The sequence below is a fragment of the Macrotis lagotis genome, chromosome X (assembly GCF_037893015.1).
Source record: "Macrotis lagotis isolate mMagLag1 chromosome X, bilby.v1.9.chrom.fasta, whole genome shotgun sequence".
In the NCBI taxonomy this organism is placed as follows: Eukaryota; Metazoa; Chordata; class Mammalia; order Peramelemorphia; family Peramelidae; genus Macrotis; species Macrotis lagotis.
The window spans coordinates 81,550,385-81,571,565 of NC_133666.1; the positions used below are offsets into that span (position 1 = coordinate 81,550,385).

Genomic DNA, 21,181 nt, shown 5'->3' on the forward strand with positions numbered 1-21,181 from the left:
TTTAATTTAATGTAATTGAAATCATCTAGTTTGTTTTCAGTGATGTTCTTCTCCATCTCTTCCTTAGTCATAAACTACTTCCCTTTCCATAGATCTGACAGGTAAACTAGTCTTTGATCCTCTAATTTGCTTATAATATTGTTTATTTATGTCTAAATCCTGTAACCATTTGGATCTTATCTTGGTAAAGGGTGTGAGGTATTGGTCTAATCTAAGTTTCTTCCATACTAACTTCCAATTATCCCAGCAGTTTTTATCAAAGAGGGAGTTTCTATCCCAATGGCTGGACTCTTTGGGTTTATCAAACAGCAGATTACTATAAGCATTTCCTGCTATTAGATCTAGTCTCTTCCACTGGTCCACCACTCTATTTCTATTTCAATACCAGACAGTTTTGATGACTGTTGCTTTATAATATAATTTTTAGATCAGGTAGGGCTAAGCCCCCTTCTTTTGCACTTTTTTTTCATTGAATCCCTGGAAATTCTTGACTTTTTATTTCTCCATATGAATTTACTTACAACTTTTTCTAACTTACTAAAGTAATTTTTTTGGAATTTTGATTGGTAGAGCACTAAACAGGTAATTTAGTTTTGGTAGAATTGTCATTTTTATTATATTAGCTGGACCTGTCCATGAGCAGTTGATATTTGTCCAATTATTTAAATCTAGTTTAATTTGTGTGAGAAGAGTTTTGTAATTGTTTTCAAAAAGTTTCTGAATCTGCCTTGGCAAATAGACTCCCAGGTATTTTATATTGTCTGAAGTTATTTTGAATGGGATTTCTTTTTCCAGCTCTTCCTGCAGTATCTTGCTAGTAATGTATAGAAAGGTTGAAGATTTATGAGGGTTTATTTTATATCCTGCTACTTTGCTAAAATTGCCAATTGTTTCCAGTAGTTTTTTTGGATGATTTCTTGGGACTCTCTAGGTATACCATCTGCCTCAGCTTTCTCATCTGTCAAATAGGGATAATAAAACTCCCACTTCATAGGGTTATGAACATCGAATGTGTTAAATATTTTGCAAATCTTAAATTGTTACATAGTTATTGATATTGTTGCAATTATTTTCCCTCTCTTTCCTAAGAAAACAAGAAAGGCAAATGGAGAGACAGTTGGAACTGTAGCCCCTCTTGCCCCATCCAACCCAAGAAGCACAGTCACCTCACCTGCAAAATGGGGAGAGCAATAAATGTCCTCTGTCATAAGAATTTCATTAAGGGGAATGAAAACTGGATTCAGAACCAGAGCCCCTAGGCTGAAATCTAGGTTCTGCTACTTTTACTTTGTGTGACCTTGGGTCACACTTGGATGTCAGTTCCCAACTCTGTAAAATTATGTGACTGCACTTGATCCCCTCTAGGGTCTTTTCTAGCTTTAATTCTTTCCATCCCTATTATTTCCTCTCCACTGGCAGTTTGTCACCTCAATCACAGAGGTATAGTAGAGAGAGAATGCTGCCTTGAGGCCATGGAGCTAAATTCAAATCCTACCACAGACACTTACTAGCAGTAAGACCCTTGGCAAGTCTTTTAACCTGAGTCTCAGTTTCTCTCTCTATAAAAATGGGGATAATAGCAGTATCTATCTCTCAGGACTGATGTGAAGATCAAATGGAATAATAGATGTTATAGAAATGCCAGTTACTATTATTATCATTATCAATCATCTTTCATGGGACTTATCAACATATTCCTTTCTCCCAAATCCTTAAACTTTCACTAACCCAGTAATCCTTTCAACTGCCCTCCTCATTTCCTGCATTTCTTTATAATGTGACTTCAATCTCATCCATCCTTCAACTGAAAGTGACTTCTCAAAAATTGTAAAACTCAAAATAAATAAAATCTTTAATAAAAATTTTTTTAAGGGGCAGCTAGGTGGCGCAGTGGATAAAACACCAGCCTTGGAGTCAGGAGTACCTGGGTTCAAATCCAGACTCAGACACTTAATAATTACCTAGCTGTGTGGCCTTGGGCAAGCCACTTAACCCCATTTGTCTTGCAAAATCCTAAAAAAAAAAATTTAAAAAGTGACTTCTCCAAAGTTACCAAAGATTTCTTAGTTGCCAAATCCAATTGGTCTTAATGTTCATCTTTCTTGGCTTTGACACCATTGCCCCTCCTCTCTTCCCTGAGTTTTTCTGAGCCTGCTCTCTCCTGGTTCTCCTCCTTTCTGTCTGACTGCTCCTCAGCATCCTTTGCTGGCTCACCATCCCTAGCCTGCCCTTCATGCATGGTTGACTCCCAAGGTTCTATCTAACTCAATTGCAAGTCAGGACATTACCCTCCAGATGTCCTCTTCAAGAATGAAGGGCCAACAACCACACTCTGAACCTTTATGTAACTTTATCAATGTCTCCAGGTTCAATTATTATCCCTATGTAGATGACTCAAAAATCTATAAGGGAGTTCCCAAAGTCTCTGTGCAGCTCAAAAACTTAAGTTTTAATAACATAAAACTGTGCTAAGACTTTGGGGATCCTTCACATATCCAACTCCAGTCTTACTCCAGATCACTAGTCCTGTATCTCCACCTACCTACTGGATCTCCCCAAATGCTTGTTCCATAGCCATCTCAAACTCAACCCATATCATCTATCTAACCCATTCTCCATCGGCTTCCTTCATGATCTCTTATCAATCTTCTTTTGGGGATGGGGCAATTAGGGGTTAAGTGATTTGGCCAAGGCCACACAGCTAATAAGTGTCTGAGATCAACTCTGAACTCAGATCCTCCAGATTCCAAGGCCCATGTTCTATCCACTGCAGCACCAGCTAAATGAGCCCCACCCCCAATCTTCCTTAATCTTAATTCCTTCCCTATGAGACCACCCTCAGTTTAACTTGGATATGTCTCCTTTGTGATGTGGGGTTCTTTTTTGGCAAATTATCTCTCTGTAAGACTAGGAGCTCCTTGAGAGCAGGGAGTATCTTTAGTCTTTCTTTGAATTACTCATGCTTAGCCTAGTGTTTAATAAACAGTTATTGATTTCACTAATGGTTGTTGATATTCCTAAAATGTAGATTAAACTAAGTCAACTCCTTACTCAAAAAACTTCAGTGGCTCCTTAATATCTCTAAAATAAGACACAAAATCCTATATTTGGCATTGAAAGCCCTCCAGACTCAAGCTCTGACCTATTTGCTGTTCCTCATATATGACATTCCAACTCCAAAGTCTGTACTTATGTGTAGATTGTTTCTTAAGGCTGGAAGTCATTCTCTCCTTAGCTCTTAGAATCCTTAACTTCGGGGCAGCTAGGTGGAGCAGTGGATAGAGCACTGGCCCTGGAGTCAGGAGTACCTGAGTTCAAATCTAGCCTTAGATACTTAATAATTACCTAGCTGTGTGGCCTTGGGCAAACCACTTAACCCCATTGCCTAGCAAAAACCTTAAAAAAAAAAAAAAAAGAACCCCTAACTTCTTTTAAAACTCAGCTCAACAATTTGGAATTATGCCAAAAGAGCAACAAAAATGTGCATACCCTTTGATCCAACAATACCACTACTGGATCTATACTCTGAAGAGATGATGAAAAAGGGTAAAAACATCATTTGTACAAAAATATTCCTAGTAGCCTTGTTTGTGGTGGCAAAGAATTGGAAATTAAGCGAATGTCCTTCAATTGGGGAATGGTTTAGCAAACTGTGTTATATGTATTCATGGAACACTATTGTTCTATTAGAAACCAGGAAGGATGAGAATTCAGGGAAGCCTGGAAGGATTTGCATGAGCTGATACTGAGGGAGATGAGCAGAACCAGAAAAACATTGTACACCCTAACAGCAACACCGGGGACGATGATCAACCTTGATGGACTTGCTCATTCCATCAGTGCAACAACCAGGGACAACTTGGGGCTGTCTGCAATGGAGAATACCATCTGTATCCAGAGAAAGAATTATGGACTTTGAACAAAGACAAAAGAACTTCAAATTAGAAAAAAAAATATCTTATTATGTAATTTTACTATCTCATACTTTCTTCCTTAGAGATATGATTTCTCTCTCATCACATTCAACTGAGATAAATGTATAGCATGGAAACAATGTAAGGACTAACAGATTGCCTTCTGTGGGGGGTGGGGGAGGGAAGTAAGAATGGGGGGAAATTGTAAAACTCAAAATAAATAAAATCTTTCTAAAAAAAACTCAGAAAAAAAAAACTCGGCTCAAAAGTCCTTTTCTACATGAGGCCTTTCAAACCTCCCAGGTGTGTAGAGTCCTCCCCCAATATTATTTCATATCTATTATGTGTATATTTTGTGTATAACTCATATGTAAGTTACCCCAAAAAAGTATTTTATTGAACTAGAAAAAATAATCACAAAATTCATTTGAAAGAACAAAAAGTCAAAAATATCAAAGTAATTAATGAAAAAAAAAAGAAAGAAGTTTTAACAGTACTAGATCTTAAAGTAATAATGTAAGTAATTATCAAAACTATCTGGTACTGACTAACAAATAGAAAGATGAATCGGCGGACCAGAATAGGCATACAATACACAGTAGTAAATGATTATAGTAACCTTGTGTTTGATGATTGTAAAAATTTAAGCTTCTGGGATAAGAATTCACAGTAAGAATTGTTAGGAAAATTGGAAGGTAGTCTAGAAGAATTTGGACATAGACCAATATCTTACACCATTTCCAAGATAAGGAAAAAAGTAATATGTGTCCTAGTTACAAAAGAAGTTATAAGAAAATTGGACGAACATGGAACATCTTATCTGTGAAATTTATGAATAGGAGAATTTATGAATAAAACAGAGAAAGAGAGCATTGGGAGGTATAAAATGGATAATTTTGATTACATTAAATTAAAAAGGTTTTGTACAAATAAAACCAATGTAGTCAAAATTAGAAGGAAAGTAGAAAATGGGGGAAAATTTTTATAGACAGTTTCTTGGATCAAGGTCCCATGTCTCAAATATATAAAGAACTTTGTCAAATTTATAAAAATATGAATCATTCCCCAATTGACAGATGGTCTAAGGACCATTGAATGAACAGGGAGTTTTCTGATGAAGAAATCAAAACAATTTATAATCATATTAAAACAATTTTGAGGTATCCTTTCACACCTATCAAACTGGCTAAAGTGATAGAGGAAAATGATAAATGTTAGAGGTGATATGGAAAAATTGGGTCACTAATATAATATTGGTAGAACTGTGAACTGATCCAAGCATTTTGGAGAGCAATCTGGAATTATGCCCTAAGAGTTATAAAACTGTTCATACTTTGACCCAGCAATGTCACTATTAGGGATTTCCCAAGGTGATCATGGAAAAAGAAAAAGAACCTATATGTTCTAAACTATTTAAAGCAGTTCTTTTTTGTAGTGGCAAAGAAGGAGAAATCAAGGGAATGTCCATCATTTGGGGAATGGATACAAGTTGTAGTCTATGATTGTGATGGAATACTATCATACTGTAAGAAATGATGAGCTGGTTGATTTTAAAAAAATGTAGAAAGCCTTGCAGGAAATAATGAAGAGTGAAATGAACTGAACCAAGAGAATGTTTTATACAGTAACAACAATATTGTTAGAAGAACAACCCTGGATGACTACATTATTCTGAACAGATCAACTACAAAAGACTCATGAAGGAAGATGCATAGTATGGCTAGTATGCCTGTGTATGTGTATGTGTGTGTGTATGTGTGTGTGTGTGTGTGTGTGTGTGAGTGAAATGGTGAACTTCTCTAGGAATGGGGAGGGAAGGAGGGAAAGAGACAATTTAGAACTTAAAATGTAACAAAAAATAAATCAAAAATAATTTTTAATTATATATATTGGTAAGAGTTTGTTGTAGGAGATGGCTGACCTGGGAATCAGGAAAATATCAGTATGACATTCTACAAATTACTTAACCTCTCAGTGTTCCAAGCAACTCTTCAACACTAGATGTTATTCTCTTTTTCTTTCTAGGTTTTGTTTTTTTGTTTGTTTGTTTTTGTTTTTGTTTTTTAGTTTTTGCAAGGCAATGGGGTTAAGTGGCTTGCCCAAGGCCACACAGCTAGGTAATTATTAAGTGTTTGAGGTCGAATTTGAACTCAGGTACTCCTGACTCTAGGGCCAGTGCTCTATCCACTGCACCACCTAGCTGCCCTCAACACTAGAAGTTATAAAGAGAGTTAAGAAACACTGGATGTTCTCTACGACACCCAAATCTCAGATCTAATCTGATATGAATATATTTTCCAAATACTTTTCCATGCACACACTTTGCACCACTAGAATATGTTTCTGGAAGGCAAGAATGTTCTTTTGGTATCCCTAGATGCTATCTCAATTCTTGTTGCACTGAATGAAATTTCAAGTTCCAATATGGAAACCTTGCCTTCACTCAGGAACTTGCAGACTTCACCTGATCCAAAGACAGAATAAAGAAGAGATGGCATTGCATCTCCCTCAGTGTTCTGTTCCATACTGTGGCAAGTTGAAGAAAGGATGTAGCATCAATTGCCTTTGGCAGAGGGATGTCCTGTTCTTCCCATTCAGTTTTCAGGGACTCCATTACCTATTCACCTCCACACATTTCCTCCTCCAAAAGCTGTTCCAGAAAACAAAACTCCCCCATTATCCATGGAAGGCACCAAGCTGTAGAACCAAGAGAACATCTGCACACACACACACACACACACACACACACACACACACACACACACACGATGCTAAACACTAAATTAAGGGCTGAGGATAAAAATACAAAAGCAAAAGCAGTCCCTGCTCTCAAGGAACTTCCATTCTAGCAGAGGAAACAATAACCTTTGCATCCAGAGCTAATTCAGTCCTCCTGATTCACATCTGGCCACTGAATCTAGATGATCCTGAAGGAGAAAGGTAACAGCACAGCACCACCTCTCACTCAAATCCAATTCACACGCTTGGCATGGCATCATCTCTCTGATGTCATGGTCTTCTTTAAAAATGAAGGACAAAAAAAAATTATACACCAGGGAATAGTCACTGACCAAGGAGGAGGACCTTGATCCATAGATTTGACACACCCCATCCAGAAACAATGGGTGTGCTGATCTGATTGTGATTCATGACTCTGGAACTGGAGAGTTGGAGGTGGGGAATGAAGTTGGTGAGGAGGGTTGGAGTGGGTGGCTAGGTAGAAAAAAGTCACACACACACACACACACACACACACACACACACGCACACGCACACATACACACAGGGACACCACCCCTACCCCCACCACCCCCTCCAATGATCATATGCTCTGTCTTTTTTTTTTTTAATAATTTTATTTGCTTGATGAAATGGCAAATGCTGGGGTTAGGGCTGCTAGGGACAGGAAGGATCATAGACAGACAAACAGACATGCCCTGGGCCACAAGGAAGAGGGGAAAAGGGATCCCTATTCATGGAGGCAATGAATTTTGAGTTAGATAAATCACTGAAGAGCCCAAAACCTTTCTGGGATTTTTAGTTCCCAAATTCTCCATCACTGATTTCTGCCCCCATCCTCACTTTCCTCTTCACTGCTTCCCCCATGAAGTGGTTGAGTCACCAACCTTTTACTGGTTCCTTTCAGAGGGACTGAGAAAACCACATGTCCAGTCCCAGTCATAGGGAGCAGGATGGAAGCAATAGTCAAGCTTCTAGCCCCAGCCTCCTCCTTCTTCCAGCTTCCTAGGCTACACCTTCACTGGGACCTCCTCAACCCCTCACCCACCTGCCCAGCATTACCAATATCTCCCCTCAAGACATACACACACACACACACACACACACACACACAGAGACAGACATCTAGATAATCCAGCCCAAACTATGAGACCCAGTGATTTAGGGGTCAGGGGTGCCAGCACAGTTATGATGGGGGAGGGGTGCAGGGGGGAGAGGCAGAGAAGGGCACTGGAGGCACAGACAGGAAAGAAACTGATAACAAAATCCACAAGAGCCAAAGGGGGCTCCTCTTCCAGCACTTCCAGCTCCAGGTGAAGGTGAAGTGATTTCTGAATTGGAGAACTGGAGAAGGAAAATTAGAGCTCAGACCCCAGCTCCACTTTTCCTATTCCCTGATCACCCCCCTCCTCCAATTTTTCTAGAAGGCTCTGTTAAAATGCTGTGGCTCCCCATTCTCTTGAAGATTCAAATTCCAACCTCTCAGTTGACATTCAAAGGGAGATCTGAAACCTTTTCTCCTTTCTCTTCCTTTCCACACTACTTAACTCTTATTTCTACCTGAAGCTTTGCTCCACCTCTTCCATCCTGAATTGACCTGCTCAGATGTCATCTTAAGCAGGAAGCCTTCCTTGCCCTGCCCCTGCAAGTAACCACTGCAGGTCTCAGCATTTGTGTGACTTCCTGGGCCTTTGGCCTCCTGCTCCAGGGTCTCCCCAATCAAGCTGAGGGAACATACCATGATGAATGAATGGCCAGTTGGCATGAGGCATCTTCACTTCTGCTGTCCTCTCTGAGGGAGGGGCTCAGCAGGACCCTCATCCCCATCTGCTTCAGTACTCTGTCCCATCTTGGTGATGTGCCGAAGAAAAGATGTGGCATTGATTGCCCTCTGGATTGTGGTAGAGTAGTTATCAGGCTTGGTTTTTGCCCTTGTCCTTCTTCCCAATCGATCTCAAAGTAACCTGTTACTGCTCACTCCCCTGTCCCTAGTCCCTTCCAACCCCAGTTCTGTCCAGAAAGCAAATGTTTCCCTCAATCCAAGGGGACTAGAGAAGAGATAACTTTATTACTTTCACCACTAAGGAGAGGAAACCTAAGAGTTGGGCCTGGGGCCATTCACAATTTTGAAAAAATCCTTGTCACCCTTTCTGGTCTCCTCCAATCTTACCTTCCAGTGGGTCCGAGCAAAATTCTTCTGGATCTGCTCACTGACAGAACTGAGGATGTTCTTGTCCAGAGCTGTGTCCCCAGAGATCCTAGGGACAGGGAGGAGAATTCAGAGGGTCGGGGAAAGGGGAAAGAAGGGGACACCCTCCCCACACACATAATAAAAGGTGCTTACCAAAGATGCTGCAAGGCTTGCTCACAGGTGAACCGCCTCTCAGGGTCTCTCTCTAAGAGGTGCCGAATAAAATCTTTAGCTGGGAGTTAGGAAGCTCTGGGTTAGAGAGTGATTTTCTGTTCATAATGCCCCTCTCCATTACGCTCACCCTTAGGAAAGACCTGGTACTCTATCCTCCCAGGAGTAGAAGTTTCTGAAAACTCACCTGATTCAGAGATGTCATCCCAGTATGGGGAGTCAAACTCATAGTTGGCTTTCAGGATCTGACTGAAGAGCTCCGAGTCATTCTCATCATAGAAGGGGGGGTAGCCACACAGACTGGGGGGGTGGTTATGGGGAACAGACCAGTTTGGGACAGGAGAAATACCAGGGAAGAGATTAGGAGATAAATGGAAGAGAGAGAGCCAGAGAGAGACATAGAGAGAGAGAAGAAAGAGACGGAGAGATAGAGAGAGAGAAAGAGAATGAGAGAGACAGAGAGAGACAGAGAGACAGAGAGATAGAGAGACAGAGAGACAGAGAGACAGAGAAGAGAAACAGTGGGAGAAGAAGCAGAGCCATCAACCTGTTCAGGGTTCCCCTCTCCTTCTCTCCCCTTGAAGCTTTAATCCATTCCCACCCTTAACCTCAGCTCACAGCTTCCCACCTTTGGAAGGGTTATTGTTAGGCATTTTAGGATCTCTCTCCACCCCCTGGAAGGGACTTTCAAGCTGAGACAGACAGAACAGCCAGATGTACATCTCTAGTAACTCACAGAATATAGGAGATGACCCCCAGGGCCCAGACATCTACAGCCTTCCCATAGGGCTTCTGTTCCAGGAGTTCAGGGGCTAGGAGCCAGGCACCCAGATACAGAGAAAGACAGACAACAGATAGACACACAGACACACACAGACACAGACACAGACACACACACACACACACACACACACACACATACACAAACAGAGGTATATGCAAGCACACAGAGACACAGGAATATAGGGCTCAAGAGGCAGAAAATGCAGTCCCCTTAGCACCACCCTCTGCCAGCCTAGCCCATAGAGGAGATCATTATATGTGGCTAAGAGCATGCAAGGGACTGTCTTTGTTCATTTTGATCCCAGGCCAGCCCTCTCTGCTCCCTTTTTCAAGTCCCCTCTCCATTCAGCCTCCCATTGACACCCACCAGGTCATCTGAAACTGCCCATTAATGTCCACAGGCCTTGACCCTCCCTCACCAACATAGCCTGGGGTCCCACAGGCAGTGCCCAGGACATTGCTCTCCTGGATCTTGGACAGGCCGAAGTCAGAAATCATGATCTTAGAATCCTCAAAGGGGGTGGCATACAGGAGATTCTCAGGCTGGAGAGAAGGCACAGATCAGGAGATGACAGAATCCTAACCCTGGGCTGGGGGGGTGGAGGAAGGATGGCTAGCTGAGGGAAGGAAAGGGAGAATGGGGAGTAAGGGCAGCCCTGAAATCGGCAGGGCCCAGTCTTCTAGCTAGGCCCCGCCCAAGTCCCTGGGAAGGGAATTTGGCCCTGGGGGAAGAAGATCCAAGACCCACTGCTCTGCCTTCCAAGATTTCTAGGCTCCCTAGGAGCAGAAGTTCAGATGCCCTTGTTGCTCACAAGGCCTTGAGACAGGGCTAACTTGAGCTTAGGTCACAGAGGCCTCTACTTGGCTATGATGGTGAGTTTGACCCTGGGGGAAAGGAGGCAGAGATTCAGAGCTCTCCATGCTTCAGCTCAGGTACCTTCAAGTCACGGTGCACAATGTCCAGGTTGTGTAAGTAGGAGACAGCTCCCAAGACCTGCCCTACCAGGTGGCTGGCATCCTTCTCTGTGTACGATCCCCGTTCCATGATCCGTTCGAATAGTTCCCCCCCTGTTACCCTAGGGAGAAGGGGGTAGAGGGGTTTAGCTTTCTTCCCCTTCCTCAGGTAGTGACCCACCTCCCTCCAAAAAAACAAACTACCTGAAGGCAAAGTCACCTAACATAACATCTGATGCACAAGAACACTTCCTCAAGTGAATTAGGTTCAGGTAGCCTCTGGGTCCCCCCTTTGCTCCTCACCACCCCTCCAGTGCCCCATCCCCCTCACAGTTCCATGGCCAGGTAGAGATGGGAGCTGCTCTCATGGACGTCTTCAAGAGCCACAATGTTGGGATGACTGACCCTGGAATGGCAGGAAGGGTTTACAGTGAGGGTGTGAAAGGATAAGGACTGGGGAGGGCAGAGAAGGCAACAAAGAGAAGAAGCTTATCCAGACCTGTGAGATCTATATAGACACAGGGAAACTGCTAAGCACAAACCCAAAGGGACACACACACACACACACACACACACACAGACTCACACATATACATGTACACTGCATACATGTGTACCTGCACAAACATGTGTATACAAACATACAAAATCAACATCAAATGATATTTTATCAAGTGCCTACCATGCACTGAGCTAGACATTGGAGTCACAATAATAAACACTGATGATTTGTGTGTTCTAAGACAAATAAATATACACAGGACAAAATGATTAAGTCGAACTTTGGTGCCCTAAATTGCCTCTTCTCTTCAATGAGCTCAGAGACATCGGATCATAGATTTCAAGCTGGAAGAGGCATTCAAATTCATCTAGCCTTCATCCCCTCACTTTAACAGAGAAGGAACAAGTCCAGTGGAAGGGAAGGGACTTGTCCAAGGTCATTCGTATAGGAAGTGACAAAGTCAGAATTTGACCTGGGTCCACTGTCTTCCCACTATATCATGCTGCTTTATTTCTTCCCCTCCCCCTGGTGCTCCCTTCCTCAATACAATCTACTCTTAGAAAAGAACATGATACACCAAGGCATATCTCCTACAAAGGGACTGTTGCATCTTAACAAAGGACAGCTTTTCACTAAAGGAATTACCGACTATCTAATGATATTTCAGGCATCAACTGCCACAAGTTTGACTATGATTTCTGTGTAGATGACTGTGTCACCAATTGCCTGTTAGACAATTCTACTTGGACATTCCCAAATCTACCCCTCTTTATAAGTTCCTTATTTCTATCTGGGGTACCACCATCCTTCTAATCACCCAGATTCAAAACTTTAGGGTCACTTAGTTGTTTTTCAATCATGTCTGATTCTTCTTAACCTCATTTGGGGTTTCTTGGCAGAGATACTAGAGTGGTTTGCCATTTCTTCTCTAGCACATTTTACAGATGAGGAAACTGAGGCCAACAGGATGAAGTGACTTGCCCAGGGTCACACAGGTAGTAAGCATCTGAGATTGGATTTAAACTCTAGAAGATGGGCCTTCCTGACTCTAGACCTGACACTATCCATTGCAGTGCCATCTAGTTCATCCTCTTACCATTTAGTGCATTTTTCCAAGACTTGCCAATTTGACTGCCACAACATTTCTCCCACCTTGCCCCTTTTCTTCCTTCTCCAGGCCTAGACTACTCTACCTCCTACCTGGATTATTGCCATAGTTTCCTCATTGACTTCCCTACTTCTAGTCTTGCCCCTCTCTAACCCATCCTCCACACTAAGGCCAGAGTGATATTACTAATATGTAGACCTGCCCTCCCAAGGAAACCTAATGGTTTCTCATTGCTTTGATGAGAAAATACAAACTCTTTGGTTTGGTCTTTCCTGAACTAGCTCCCATAGGCTTATTAAACATTGCCACGTGCTTTTTTCTAGCCCAATTGGCCCACTGTCTTATAAACTCAGACATTTCATCTGCTGTCACTGTGGCTAGAGGAAGAGAGCATCCTGATCCCCACAACTGCTACAACCTTCTCAAAAATATTACTTGCATATATTTTATATTTAATTGGAGAATGAAAGCACTTAAGAATAATACTGTCCCATAGCAGATGCCCATAATAAATGCTTGTTGTCAAATGGGGGAAGGATTTCTGGTATAAACTTCCTTCTCAGAGCCCCCTAAAATTACTAGGTGCTCTGCCTACTCTTAAGGGCAACCCTGGCCAGAGTTGAGTGTGGAGGGGAAGAATATGGCAGGGAACTGGGCATCCTTTGCTTAGTTCCATGAACCCCCACAACAAGCCTTTGTGTCTTCCTATAGAGAATGTGGACAAGACCATGGACCAGGGGCCCCTCTAGGAGCATTTCACCTGGGGAGAAATTGCTCCTTGGTGGGAGACGAATTGTTCAGCTCTCCTCATTCCCAAAGATGAAACCTTAGGAATCATCCAGTCCAACCCTCTCATTTGATAGAAGAAAGTGAGACCCAGGGAGGGGAGCTGCTTGTCCACAGTCACACAGTTATTGAGATGGCCATAGGAGATGGTTCTACTTCATTCAGAATCTTAGATAGAGTCAGCCCCCCCCTTCCTCAACCTATAAGCTCAGTGTGTTAACCTTGAATACACAGAACTTCCTTGGCAAGGAAGACCAGAAGCCAGGAAATATTTGACCTAGGCAGAAAATAACCAGTCCCAGGAGGAATAGGCTGAATCCTCCTCTCATTTCCCACCCCCCTCCCTCTCCTTATTTTTCCTCTTCCTCTACTGACCCCTCCTTCTTCTCATCCCTCTCCTTCTTTCCTCTTTCCTCTCCATCTTTCTCTTTTCTTCTCCTCTCTTCTGGTACTTTCCTTTCTCTCCTTCCCTTCCTTTCCTCTCCATTACACAGCACACAGAAACACACACACACACACACACACACACACACACACACACTATGACACACTTAACATTGGATAGATACAAGAAATGCAGTTTTGACTGCAGGAGGTAGAATGGTGTGGAGCAAGTCAGGGCTAGGCTAGAAAGCCTCTTGGGAGAGCAAATGGAGATCTTCCTACAACCACCCAAGGAAGGGCCCTGCCAAGCCTACCCAAGCCCTTATTCTTCCACCTCCTTACTTCTTGAGAACAGCGATCTCATTCTCTACAGCCACCTCCTTCCCCCTCAGAGCCTTCTTTGGGATACACTTGAGAGCCACCAGTCTCTTGGAGCATCGATTCTGGGCCAGAAACACCTCAGAGAATGCTCCCCTGTGGAAATAGAAAGGTCAAAGAGGTAAGGGACTGACAGTCTGGTAGTGCTTACACCTTGATGGGATCATTGACTGGCCAAGTGCAATGGACAATCTGCAAGGCCTGCTGGGTACATTCACAACTTGGGGATACCAACACCCTGGGGAAGAGATGGGCTAGTACAATTAAAAGAAACTGAGTCCGAGTTTCACCTCCGCTAGTTGTATGACTCTGGACAAGTCCCTTCACCTCCCTGGGCCTCAGTTTCTACTCTGTCAAATGAGCAGGTTGGATTAGGTGGCCTCTGAGGTCCGTACCATCTCTTGATCTAGGTGGGATCCTATGTGTAGCCCTGAGCAAGCCACTTCCTCTCAGGGAGGCTTAGTTTCCACCCTTGCAATATGAAGGGACTGGATTAACTAACCTAAGGTAGCTCTTGGACATCTATCTAGGACATAAGACCCCACAGGACACAGTCCCCAACCCTTTGGTTAGTCGAGAGTAATCTAATACCAAAACAAGAGACATAGAGGCATTTGATGGATTCCAATTATACAGGAGAGAAGCAGGATCCCTGGCCCTCACCTTCTCCCCACCCAAAGTACCCCATGCCTTTGATGCCAACCTTTAGACAGAGAGAGACAGAGAGAGAGAGAGAGAGAGAGAGACTGATTCAGAGAAGCAGATTTTGAAGGAGGAGTTATGGGAATGCCCATGGACTGAGTCATTGGTGGAAGGAGGCAGAACGTCTGTCCAGAGGTGGGAGAAATCTCCAAATGTTAGCTAGGAAAAAGGGCCAGTAAAGGTAGACCAAGGTAGTCAGCCCCCCCCCCCCACGACTCACGCCCCAAGTTTCTCTCTTATGTCGTAGATTTTGCCAATATCATCGGTCTTCTTCTTCCAGCCTGAGCTCAGCAGCATGTCTGGGGGAGTAGATAGGCTGAGCTGGTCTAGGGGGCAGAATGGGAAGCAGAAGTCAGATTAGAAAATCCCATCCAAGCTGATCGATTGCCTCCCTCATCTCCTTTCACCACAGTGGGTTCAGTGATCTTCCCTCACCCTATGAATCCCAGACCCCCAAGGGAGGACCCCTCAGGAGGAGACCAGTCCTCCCTGGGGTGAGGATGCATTCAGTCCTGGGAGACATGATGCCTGAGTCTGGACAGAGGCAGGGTGAGGGAATCTGCATCTTCAGTGTCTGATGCTGCCACAGTCTATACACACACACACACACACACACACACACACACACACACACACACACAAAATGAAAGCGTGGTTCTCTTCCATCTTTAACATTTTATGATTCTCAAACATATATCCACATATAACATATACATAACAGAAACCAGTGTACAACTCAAATCTACCACCCACATAAGCTAAACCCTCAAAACACACATACACACACACACACACACACACACACACACACACAGCCAATAATCAGACTACTCCAATAGCAGGAGGGAGACATAGCATCACTGCTGTATCCTGCCCATCTCCACCCTACCCTTACCCCACCCCCACCCTCCCCAAACATACACACACACACACACACACACAGACACACACACACACCTACCTCAATTTCAATTCTGGGTCAGGAGATTCCCTAGAACCAGGACAGTACCCTCACCCCACTCTGCTCCACCCTGCTTAGAATCCCAGGGGAGGGAAGGAGCCCAGAGAGATTCGGGAAGCAGGGAAGGAGGAGGGGCAGGAGTGCCAGCTCTGTGTGTGTGTGTGTGTGTGTGTGTGTGTGTGTGTGTGTGTGTGTGTGTGTGTGTGTGTGTCTGTGTGTGTGTGTGTGTGTGTGTGTGTGTGTAGGGCTGCAGCTGACCACCTGCAGCTCTGCAGGGAAAAACTAGTGGTCTTGTATGTGATCAGCAAGAGCGATGACTCCTGCTTGTCTGGATCTCTTGAGCATCCAGGTGTGTCTGCATTAAAGGGGGAGGGGGAAAGGGTGGGAGAAAGGGATTGGTGGTCAAGTGTCTGGGGGGGCGCTCTAGTGCCTATGTATACCTACTCCTCTGTAGAGTGTGTGTTTGTGTGTGTGTGTGTGTGTGTGTGTGTGTGTGTGTGTGTGTGTGTGGTGTATCTATCATGAGTGACTGGGGGGAAGGGGGGGGGGCAGCCTTACCTTTCTCCAGCAACTTTCCCTCCAGCCTTGCTGTTCTCTACCAGTCTAAGTCTTCTCCCTCCTCATTCACTCCCTCCTTTTCCTTCCCTTCCCCTGCCCATCCCTGCCTGCCTCCCCACTCTCCCGCCCTCCCTCCCTTCCTCCCTCCACTTCTCCTTGTAAGGACATCTAGAGAATCCTCCCAGGAGTCTGCAGCGCTATAGAGAGGGAGCCCCTAAGCTCTCAGGGTGGGTGGGAAGGGAGGGAAGGAGGGCCTAGCCTCTAAGGGATGCCCTTACCCACCTCTCAGAGAGCCAGGGTGGGGCTGAGGGAGGATAGCTGCAGGGATTCTGGCTCCCCACAAGCCAGAGAGGGGACCCCATGGACTGCTAGCCCAGTTTTCTACCCACCTCTCCCAGGCAGAGTCCAGACGGAACCAGCTATACAAAGACAGAGGGGAAGGCAGACATGGAATCATGCCTGAAGAGAGGTGTAAAGATGGAGAATGAGAAAAGCAGAGGCAGAAACCTCCAAACAAAAGAGGAGAAGCCCCCTCCCACTTCCAGGCTCTTTATTTGGCAGGGGGGATTTTAATGATGCTGAAGGAGGCTCTGGTCTGTCCTTAGGAGGATACAGGGAGGGGCAAGAGAGGACAGAAGGGAATTGATCCAAGTCAGGGGAGATTAGGTAGTTGCCTGGAGAAATGAGATTGGGTCAGAGGATTCAGATAAATTGCCCAATTTCCCGAGGCCATACAGAATGGTGTTGCTACCATATTGGCTCAGAATAGAGTATTCTCCAAGGAGGGGGGAGGGGAGAACCAGATCTCTCCTGCAGTAGGCCTGCTCTGCCCTGACATTTCCAAACCAACAAAAGGGACCTAGGAGGGGGTTGAAAATTCCACCAAACCTCTTCCAGAAGAAAAGTCAAGGTCAGTGAAGTATTCACTGGAATACTTTTGCCTTTGTGACATCAACACTGTAAAGTATGTCTGGCACACAGTAGTCATCTAATAAATATTTATTGCATTATTGGATCCAATTGATCTGCCTCAAAGTCTGGCAAGCTTTCAGGAGAGGGACAGATCTGCTATGGGCTGAAAATCTTTCTAAAGCACAATCCTGATTACCCATGGCCCTTGATCCAAAAATATTATAGGACTAAGGTTCCACATGATATCCATCAGATTGAAAAAGCTGACAAAAAATGGAAAACAACAAATGCTAAGGGATCACTGTAGGACATTGTTGGTGGAACAGAAAACTGGTTCAGCTACTTTGGAAAAAAACACCTTAAAATCTTGCCCCCAAATGTTATTAACTTGTGCATACATCCATTGATCTAGGAATAGTAGGCTTATACATCACATAGATCAAAGGAAGACAAAAAAGGATTTATATGTACAGAAATATTTATAGCAGCACTTTTTGTAGCAGCAAAGAATTAGAAACCAAAGAGATGCTCATCAATTGGATAAAGGCTGAACACTTTATGGTACATGAATGTAATGGAATATTATTGTATTGTAAAAAAAATGCCTAAAAAAAATGTTGGAGTGGCTGGGTGGTGCAGTGGCTAGAGCACAGGCCCTGGAGTCAGGAGGACTTGAGTTTAAATCCAACCTCAGACACTTAATAATTACTTAGTTGTGCGGTCTTGGGCAAGCCACTTAACCCCATTTGCCTTGCCAAAACCTAAAAAAAAATGATGAAAGGGATGGCTTCAGAGAAACTTTGGAAGACTTGTAGGAACTGATCCAGAGTGAGTTGAACAGAATCAGGAAAACAATTTATACAGTAACAAAAACAAAACCTGGGAAGACCTGTAGGAACTGATGCAGATTGAACTGAACAGAATCAGAACATTTTATATAGTAACAAAAACATTGTAAATACAAACAAGAAGTCTGATCAGTATGATTAACCATCATGATTCCAGAGGATCATGTTACTCATCTCTTTATAGATAATAGACTCAAGATGAATCACATTTTTTGGACATAGACAGTGGGGGAAATTTGTTTTGCTTGACTTATATGTAACTAAAATTCCTTTATCAGATCATAATATTTTTATCATTTCATCTTTTCTTCTGCCTATAACACTCTTATTTGCCCTTATTTTGTCCTTTAATCTGTTGGTTCTGTCCCAGGCCATCAACCCTGTAGTGACTACACACATTCTTTTCCCTTCCCTATCACAACCCTTTAGTGAACCAATTCAACTGTACACTATGCTCTACACTCTTGATTCCTCGCCTCCTTGTCTTATCACTGATCAAGGCTTTTTTTTTAGGTTTTTGCAAGGCAATGGGGTTAAGTGACTTGCCCAAGATCACACAGTTAGGTAATTGTAAGTGTGTGAGGTCACATTTGAACTCAGGTCCTCCTGACTCCAGGGCCAGTGCTCTATTCATGTGCCACCTAGCTGCCCCTGATCAAGTCTTGCCAAGCACCAACTCTGAATTACTCTCACTATCCACTGCCTTCAAGTCTATTCACATGTTATTGAATGGAGATGTAGAAAAATCACAAAAACAGACTTGCTGGGTCCCCTACAAGTTAATGTTACATAATACAAACTGTTTCTCCATAGGGGCAAGGCAATCCTTTTATACCTGCCTAACGGATTCACTAAATCACAAACAACAGTGGTTATTCCAAATTTTTTCAGCTCCAAGCCTCCCATGGCACCCTACACCCTCCTTCTTAGCTGAAAATCTTGCTCCTAACTTCACTGAAAAAAATTAAAGCCATTCCCAGACAGCTCCCCCTTCTTCCCTCTCTTTAATTTTACATCACTCAGATGCCTTCTTCCACTCTCTCCTCCTTCATCTCTGTCTCATACCAAACCCTTCTGCATGCACAAGTGATTCCACGCTACTCCATCTTCTTCAGAAGATTGCCTCCTTAAAGAACTGGAAACTGTGGTGATGTCAGTCAATTAGGGAATGGCTAAACAAGTTGTGGTATATGAATGTAATGGAATACCACTGTTCTATAAGAATGAACAAATTGGGGTGGCTAGGTGGCACAGTGGATAGAGCACTGGCCCTGGAATCAGGAGTATCTGAGTTCAAATCCAGCCTCAGACACATAATAATTACCTAGCTCTGTGGCCTTGGGCAAGCCACTTAACCCCATTGGCCTTGCAAAAAAAAAAAACTAACAAGAATGAACAAATGGATTTCAGAAAAACCTGGAAAGACTTACAGAAACTGATGCTGAATGAAGTGAGCTAAATCAGTAACAGTAACACTGTATGATAATCACCTATGTCAGCTATGACTCATGTCAACAATACAATGATCAAAGCCAATTCTTAAAGACTTGGGATGGAAAATGCCATCTACATCCAGAGAAAGAACTATGGATTCTGAATACAGACCAAAGCATCCCATTTTCACTTTTTTTATGTTTTTTTTCTCTCTTTCATTGTTTTTCCCTTTTGCTTTGATTCCTCTTTCACAAAATGATTAACATGGAAATATGTTTAACATGATTATGCATGTATACCTAAAAAAAGAACTGCTATTTTTTTTTAAATTGCCTTCCCTATCATCTCCATTTTCTCACTAATACTCAGTTGATCCCTATGTACTGACTACTTCCCTACTGCCTACAAACATGACCATACAGCCCCAATCCTTCAAAAAGCTTCATTTGATCTAGTCATCTTGGCCTGCTATCATCCTGTATCTCTCCTCCCTTTTGTAGCTAAACTCCTTGAGAAGGTTGTCTACAATAGATGCCTCCACTTTCTTTCCTCCCATTCTCTTCTTAACTCTCTACATTCTGACTTCTGACCTCATCATTCAGCTGAAACAAACTACTCTTACTAATGAGCTCTTAAATGCCAAATCAATTAGTTTTTTTTCCAATCCTCATCCTTGTTGACTTCTCTGCATGCTTTGACACTTGATCACTCCCACCTCCTGGATACTCTCCTCTCTCTACATTTCAGTGATACTGTTACTTCTCAGTCCTTGGCTGGATCTTCTGCCAGGTCACAACTACTAACTTGGTATACACTAAGAAGCTACCCTGGGCTCTCTTCTCTCTATATACTATCTCTCTTGGTGATCTTGTCAGCTCCCATGAATTCAATTATCACCTATGTGCAGATAATTTTCACATCTATTTATCAAGCCCTAACTTCTTTCCCAACCTTCAGTCTTGTATCAACAATCCAACAATTATAAAACTAAACTCTGGGGGGTGGCTAGGTGACGAAGAGGATAGAGCACCGGCCCTGGAGACAGGAGGACCTGAGTTCAAATCTGGCCTCAGACACTTAATAATTACCTAGCTGTGTGGCCTTGGGCAAGCCACTTAACCCCACTGCCTTGCAAAAAGCCTAAAAAAAAAATAAAATAAATAAAAATAAATTCCTCCCCACCCTTCCTAACTTCCCTAAGACTACCTTGAGCTTTTTATGATCAGGTTCATTTTTTTTGTGCATTGTTCAGTTTTCCAGTCTATTTCTTGACTTTGAAATTTATGCTGAACTTGGGCTCTATTCCCTGCATACGGGATGGGGAGGGGCACTGTCCCAAGCTTCAGACTTTTTTGTCCTGTTTTTAGAGCTAGTTCTGGGAGTTTCACAGTTTCTGCTGCTTCCAAGATATTGTGGGAAGAGGTGTGTTTACTGCCCCTTTGATCTCTGTTCTGGTCCTTACCCAGGAAGGGTCCCTTACCCTGATCCCTAGGATGACAATCGATACTGTTCCTCAGTGTCCCTGCTCCTTATGACCAAAAGTGCTCCTCTTCATACTTGAACTGTAACCTGGAAGTGTGTGAAGGTAATGAAGTGGCCAAACATCAGATACTGTGTCCAGTGCTAGAACGGGGTCCCCTGGAATCTCTTTCTGCTCAGTTGCCAGGTTCCCTTACAGTCTCTAGCTTTGAGAGCTCCTAAAGCTGCTGCTGCTGCTGCTTCTATTACCACCACTTCCATCCCACTACTGGTGTTTCATCCACTTGGACTCTAGGTTAGCCTTCACCCCCATGTGGCAGATTTTTCCTTCAACCTCCTAAATTGTTTTGGGCTGGAAGAGTGTCTCACCCCAACCT

At 43.4% G+C, this 21,181-nt stretch overlaps 1 protein-coding gene across 2 annotated transcripts; it reads right to left on the reverse strand.

Annotated features, from left to right (window-relative positions):
- Window positions 1-7,278: 7,278 nt before the first annotated feature.
- PNCK (pregnancy up-regulated nonubiquitous CaM kinase) lies at window positions 7,279-16,222 on the reverse strand. 2 transcript variants are annotated; one of them, XM_074202045.1, is made up of 12 exons: window positions 16,132-16,222; window positions 14,833-14,938; window positions 13,875-14,006; window positions 11,084-11,158; window positions 10,736-10,874; window positions 10,218-10,341; window positions 9,752-9,827; window positions 9,203-9,315; window positions 8,998-9,076; window positions 8,824-8,911; window positions 8,392-8,544; window positions 7,279-7,997 (listed from the first exon to the last, which is right to left on the reverse strand). In XM_074202045.1, exons 2-11 carry the CDS (start codon window positions 14,907-14,909, stop codon window positions 8,428-8,430), a joined length of 1,020 nt encoding a protein of 339 aa, XP_074058146.1. In that variant the 5' UTR covers window positions 14,910-14,938; window positions 16,132-16,222; the 3' UTR covers window positions 7,279-7,997; window positions 8,392-8,427. The 2 variants fall into 2 exon arrangements, with proteins under 2 accessions (XP_074058146.1, XP_074058147.1); XM_074202046.1 differs by lacking the exon at window positions 16,132-16,222 and adding an exon at window positions 15,574-16,104.
- Between the last annotated feature and the right edge of the window lie 4,959 nt (window positions 16,223-21,181).